Source organism: Agrilus planipennis, unplaced genomic scaffold (assembly GCF_000699045.2).
Source record: "Agrilus planipennis isolate EAB-ADULT unplaced genomic scaffold, Apla_2.0 scaffold19, whole genome shotgun sequence".
NCBI lineage: Eukaryota > Metazoa > Arthropoda > Insecta > Coleoptera > Buprestidae > Agrilus > Agrilus planipennis.
Genome location: NW_020438954.1, coordinates 367,465 through 374,672, shown reverse-complemented (window position 1 = coordinate 374,672; position 7,208 = coordinate 367,465). Strand labels below are relative to the sequence as shown.

The window sequence follows — 7,208 nt, the reverse complement described above, 5'->3', positions numbered from 1 at the left end:
CACTCGAACAATTTAAAGAAATTAAAAAAAAATATTATCATTATTGTTGAAAGGGATTCTGCACAAACTCATTGAATAATGTTTAAAAAAACTCAGACAAAACGGAAAGTACAAACATAATGTTTATATTCTTCTAGAAATTTTATTGAAAACAAGTTCCAATATAGGTATGTATATAAATATTTTTTTCAATATTTATTTAAATTGAAAAGAAAGAAGTTAATAGGGTATTTTGCGATTACATTTACGTGTTTATCAACAACAACAGTAAATAGTTTTCATACAAGATTTGTAATACACTAATACACACTAAAACATACGCCAATGAATAAATAAAAAAGACTTGCTGTTCTTTCTAAGATTAGATTGAATTGAAAATGTTCCCTCAAACGAATTCTAAAGAAACGTTCTGTCTGTCCTATATAAAAGGAATCACACTTTGTTGGCGATTGTTAAACAGACAGGTATGTTACCAAAGTATGTGAGATAGACATACTTTAAGATTTTATTTTTTTTGTATGCACGCCCCCAGTCAAGAGGAGATACATCCTCATATTTTACACATCAATAAATTCTACTGCTTCTGTTTCTTCCAAAATCATTTTATTTATGTAAAATTTTTAATTGGAATTTCTATCCCATGCAACATTATTTTTAAAAAATCAAAAGTTCAACTATTTTACAACTAAGTCTAAAATTTACTACAATTTTATTTTTGAAATAAAACTAAGAGCAGATAACATATCTTTTACAAAATTCCTCAAACCTACGTAAAACCTATTAAAGCTTATACAGTAACAATTAAAAAGTAACAAAACCGATAAAGATCATTAAGCACACTGTTAAGATATACTCTGTGCACAATTATTTAATACGAACAATCAAAAACTTAAAAAGCTTTTTGTGATAATGGATGGGATTTATGGGATCGTTATGTAAGTTTTCTATTAACGGTAAAGTTTACATTGTCACTTATGCAAACATCTTAAGGCCAAATCGAAAAACAAATTATTTTCTTATTTTTTCCACTTCTCAAATGTATTTCATATTTAGAAAAGAAGGAATTGGAGATCAAGGCCAGATTCAGATCAGGTTATGAAACTAGAGCAAATAGACATTGGAAGTCTGAGAAGAACAGACTATGCAGGCTATTTTAAAGATGAAAATTAAACTTTACAACACAAATTTGAAAGATGTAAGTTCACGAAACTTGAAGGAAAAGGCGAGAAACAACAAACGATAGAAGAAATCATGCGAATAATGCGAAACATCATCATATGGAAAAGAATAGAGAAGAAACGAAAGAATAGTAGTACATATATACATATACAATATATGAAAAAGCAAAACATAATAAATTCAATGTAATAAATTGTTAAAAAAGAGAATAAAGTATCTACCTATATAGGAAAGAACGTAACTGTCTTATTGTTCCTGTAAAACAAGCTATAGCATCATCTACATATCTTAAGTGTCATATTCAATTTCATAATTTTATTATTTAGCTGGTTTTACCCGCCCGGCTTCGCTCGTGTTGCTGCCCTGTCAATGAACAACGACAACCACCTAAAACTATTTTTTCTCTGTCCTTCGCGAATAGCATTTTTTCTGGATAAAAGATACCCCATGTTCTTTTTTGTACCCCTGACATGTGTATACAAAATTTCATGATAGGTTTTACCCCGCGGCTTCACTCGCTTTGATTTCCTAAAGGCGCGCCGAAGATTATCGACGATCACATAAAACTAATTTTTCAATCTCTCGGGAACAGTATTTTTTCTGTATAGAAGGAACCCTATGTCCTCTTCTGTACTACGGACAATGATAGGTTTTACACGCGGTTTCGCTCGAGTTGATATCTTAAATACGTATCGAGGATTATCGACGACCGCATAAAATTGTTATATCCCTCGGGAACAGTATTTTTTTCAGGATAAAGGTACCCTATGTCCTCTTCTGAACTATTGACAATGTGTGTACAAAATTTTATGATAGTCGGTTTAATAGTTAAGCCGTAAAATAGTAACAAACAAACAAACAAACACACGTCTCATTTAAAATATTAATTACGATTAGGATTATCTACGTGTCGCATGAAAATGTTTGGTAGTATGGGACGTTTTACATTTTTTAATTATTTAATATTGTTACTTACATTACTTTCAATAATCTAACAAAATATATTTTACTCGTTGGTCAATAATTAGATATAGAACAATAAATATCAATTCTAAATCAAACTTTTACCTTTTAATGCCCATACGTGTTTTTGATCTAAAGCATCCAAAAAAGTCCTTAGGTCGTCGGCACAGGACGTGTTGTAGTCCTGGATATCGGAAATCCATGATATACCATACACCGGTGATTGGGCCCTTAAAAACTCGTCAATGTCTCTACCTAACACTCCAACCGCGATTGTACACAATAAGAAAAATGTAAAGAAATTTTCACACATTTTTGTTTACAACTTTCAATCGCGGGAAAACAGCAATGTACATCAGCACGGCAAATTTTAAAATCCGAGGGTGAGTGAAGTAATCTAAATAAGACGTCGTCACGCCCCTTTCGGGCTTAAGAAGCCACAGCACAGTGGTGGGATATTAAACTAAGTGGGGCCCAAGGTCGCAAACAATTTTTTCGTTCCTTCTCACCTTTGCTGTATAACTCACGATTGGCCAACTTGATAACGATAATAGCTATGTCGTTAAAACCTCAATCAATTCATTGACATTTTTCGTGTGTCAGATTTTGGCAAAAAATTAAATAATAATTTTAACAAAAGCAAAAAAATAATTTAACTTTCTTTAACTACCAAAAAAACCAACTTAACAATTATTAAAAATTACTAGCAATGTTCTTGTAAACGATCTGCCACTTTCAATGTTCTTTTTTAAGGAATCCAGCACAAATAATGTCACTTACACTTACAGTCTAATAACACGTCGATGCAACGTGTAGATACGTAACAACAACTTTTTTCGCAAAAGTGATAATTTCGATGGTAAACTATTTTTTTAACTAGCGCGCAATTGACAATCACATATCGTCGCTCGAAAATATTGAAAGGTTGCCGAATATGACCACGGTTCAACAGTACAAATAATAAAACATAAAATGTGCAAACAACATATATATATATATATATATATATATATATATAATTGTAACAAAAATTGATATAGAAAAAAGTAAAATAAAAAANTATACAAATTGATGCGGAGATAAGTAAATTCGACCAATGAATTGTTTAGTATAACAACAATAAAAGAACCAAACCCCGAAAAGTCATCCACCCACGTTGATAACAACTAACATAAATAAATATATCCTATTCAGTTACTTATTATTATTAGTTGTTGCTAAATGTAAAGCTTTCGGCGATAATACCAAATAAGCTTTTGATTTCATTAATCATTATTTAATATTGTCTGTAATGTATGCAATAGAATCCATTACGAGAAGAATTCTTTAATATCATTAAGTAAGCTATAAAAATACATTTGAAACCAAATTTATAATTCAGCCAAATATGCGAGAAACCCAAAATACATCCACATACAAAAGAGAAAAAATAATTGTTCTTGTAACAGTAACCCAGACAGGTACTTAAAAGATTGTAAATCCTTAAAATGGACTCTTAGGAGTTCGTAAACTTCCTTCCGATAATCAAAATTACTCCAAATGTTTCATCGGTTGAGCTGATTGAGTACTAATCATAATCATTCCAGTGACGACTTAGTCTTAATCATTTAACCTCTAAAAACTCATCCGGCGAAAAGAATTATGGCGTGCTGATGATACCAAATAATTTCGATAAATAACTAATAACTAGTAAAGAATTTAATCCATTAAAAAGAAAAGATCAAAATCATAACAATAAAAAATTATAGGTAAAAACTTGTTTTATTTCTGAAAACACCATTAAAGAAAAACGCTTTGTAATGAAGGTCAATGTACACCATTTGCAGAAACATGTTAATTACACGGAGGAGCCCAGCAGATAATAATTAAAAATGAATTTGCAAATTTTACCTTTCGGGTGTTTCAAGCTTGAAATATTATAACACTGTCGTTTTCATGAGCAGCCTTGATTACCAGAACCTTCCTGTACTATACAGTACATATAACGTTAAGATCAATAAATAATAAAAGCAATTTAGTCTCCTACTAGTTTTTAAGTAGTTTTTAAATGCTACTTTCACCAATAATTTTGCCATTGTTTTTAATTTTTTAATTACGATATAATAAGCAATTATAGAACTAATGTTACCTTGAGGCAAATAATTTTAACAGTGTGTACCAACTGTTAATTTATTGAATAGTAAATTTGTGTTTTATTAATGAAAATTATATTTTTGTTATCTTATTAATTCCTTGCTCTTATTTAAAACTGTTAATAATACAAGGATCAAATAAGTCGGTGATGCCGAATTCCCTCCCGCAGGTAATTTTGGTTAAAATATAGATAGTCGAATTCTCTCCCGGGTACTAGCCGAGTTCCCTCCCGTTCATATCAGCTCCGATAATTAAGTTAACGACTACTTACCGATTTTATTTATCGAAAATAAATATATATTTATAGTGCACTTCAGTACTTCAGTAAATTAAAAATAAAATAATTTCAGAAAGAAAACACATATCAGTNACGTTCAATCAAAACCAGATTTAAAGAACATCTAGCTCATGCTAGGTTTGGTAGAGAAGAAAAATCTAGTGTTGCCCAACATATTCTTACTGATGGACATAATATTAATATTAATAACCTTAAGTTAGTTAAAGAAGTTAGGAATAATCGTTTACTAAACAGTTTTGAAAGTTTATACATTTATAAAAATAAACAAATTGTTCTTAACAATGACAACGGTCCCATCCCTGGATCTCCGCTATTTAGTTTAGTTTAATTACGTTTATGATGATGATGTTAAGGTCCATTGAACATCTACCTTGTTGGCTTCGGGTCATGTTCACTGAACCTTAACAACTATCAGTATAAATTAGGATTAGTTCTCATTTAGGTTTAGTTTACTTCAGTCCCTGAAGAAGGTAACTTTGTTACCGAAAAGTGCTTCGGACAACTACAGTGTCTTGTTTTGGCGTTGGGGTTTTGAGCTATTCTGTTTGTTCTACAACAACCGCCAAAGTTTTTCCAATCTTCATATTTGCTGTAAAGTCAATAAAAATAGGTACAATTGGTCCTAATAACCAAAGTGGACAAAACAGGACGATAGATGAAAGTAAAATGAAGCAAATTTTTGAGAAATGGTTAGTAGTTAGTATAACAGAACATATTAGAGTGGCTATCAAAGTCTTGGACTAACTACGGACAGCTAGACAGTACATACTATCGCCAATAGTGGTATTTTTTATTATAGTGGTGGAGTATGATAATAAACTTTTTTTGAAACTTAAAAAAGCAACAGTTTTGTTTTGGATTAATCCTTTGAATAATTAAATTAAACCGGTTGACTTTCTGGGTAGGAGAAGTTAACTTTTGGCATACTGTTATCGTTGCATTATTAAATAATAACCCATTAAAAATGTAAAAAAAGTTGTCCTAAATAATTCGCTCACGACCAACATTTTTTTAACTAATGGTCCCTAATAAGAATATTACTCATGTAAACATATGTACGTCTCTACATGAATGTCTAATCAATTTTTTATTTTTACTTTTTTATATATGTACTTATAAAAAATTAAAATGATTTGCTTGTTAATAAAATCTACTGGGAATATTAATTAGGTCTGGCATTCAATGTTAACTGCTATCATAAAACATGAATTTCAAAATTAAAAAGAAATGGCTTGTGTCTTTTTATAAAGTTGTACTGTTATTACATATTAAGCATTTCTTCTCTTTATTATCATCATCGTCATCATAAGATCGTCAGTACTAATAAGACTGGTTGGACACGCACCTTCACTCTTTCCTATCATGAGCAAATCTTCATATTTCCCTACCACTAGAACATCCCACATGCTTTTAACTATTTATGAACAGCAATTTAATGTAGGTCTACATCTACCCTTCTAACTCCTGTTTCTCCCAATATGTCTCTAACTAGTCCATCATGCCTGAGAAGGCGTCCTATAGTCGGAACGACAAAATCTTATTTCCATTTGGGACTGTAGTCATTTACTGTGTTATGAACACTTGCTTTTTAAGTTAGGAAATGCTTCAAATGTTGAGTACAGACAAAGTGAAAAGAGATAAACAAATAATAGTAAGCGGTGCCCAAATTTTGCTTGTCTGCTTCTCTTTCTGTTACACATCAATTGCTCTAATGTTATTCCTATTTCTTGATTAGTGTTCGCTACAATTCCTACCTGACATCTCTTTCTGATGTTTACGAAATGCGAAAATGCCATAGTTTTATTGTGGACTATGCCAATTTTGAACGTCTGAACTATACCAATCTACCTTGACTTCCATAGCGTCACTTGTTCTCCTACTCTTTCTAATATCACCTCATTTTTAACCTTCTCTATTCACGGTATCCTCATCATCGCCTGTAACATCCAAGTAACACCACATTTTTGAACGCTTTAAATCTAAAGATTAAAAATACTGTCTATTTTTAAACTATCAACGGTGCAATTAATATAAAACTTGTTGCTATTTATAATAAATAAACGTTTCACAGTTGACTCTTCTACCGCTATTTATTATAAATGCTATCCAAAAATTTTAAAATGAGACAAGTAACAAAATTCTACGTAAATATAAGCAATGACATAAGTCACTATTTTTTCAATCGTAGAAATTATAATTTGAAATTTATAAGTCCAGTTTTTTTCGAAATTGACATTATTAAATCGTTTATAATTACAAAACTGATCGCGAATATACGTAAATTATGAATACGCATGCATTTCTGCCACGTGTACTGATGAACAAAATTGTATTAATTTAGGTCTTACAGAATTTTGACAATGAGACCAAAATAAACACTCGAACAATCAAGCCCATGTACAACAAAGCTCAACATTGTTTGAAATAGTCTAATAAAAAGTCAATTATGAGTAAATTTAGTAAATAAATTTAAAAAAAATAACCATACAACAAATATTTAATACTATATGGTCCATTTTGACATTTAATAGGGGTGATATTATTAATGAAAATTCATATTTATTTTTCATTTTCCCACTGTTGCCACAACAGCAACAATTTTCCTTTAATTGAGGTAATTTGTAGTGGGAAAATT

At 30.6% G+C, this 7,208-nt stretch overlaps 1 protein-coding gene across 1 annotated transcript in view; it reads right to left on the bottom strand.

The window, feature by feature from the left end:
* The window catches only part of LOC108743968 (nose resistant to fluoxetine protein 6), a 26,587-nt gene extending 23,541 nt beyond the window's left edge, over positions 1-3,046 (bottom strand). The window contains exon 1 of the mRNA XM_025974955.1: positions 2,248-3,046. Within this exon, the coding sequence (XP_025830740.1) occupies positions 2,248-2,455 (208 nt within the window). The 5' untranslated portion in view covers positions 2,456-3,046. The remainder of the gene's footprint in view (positions 1-2,247) is intronic.
* Between the last annotated feature and the right edge of the window lie 4,162 nt (positions 3,047-7,208).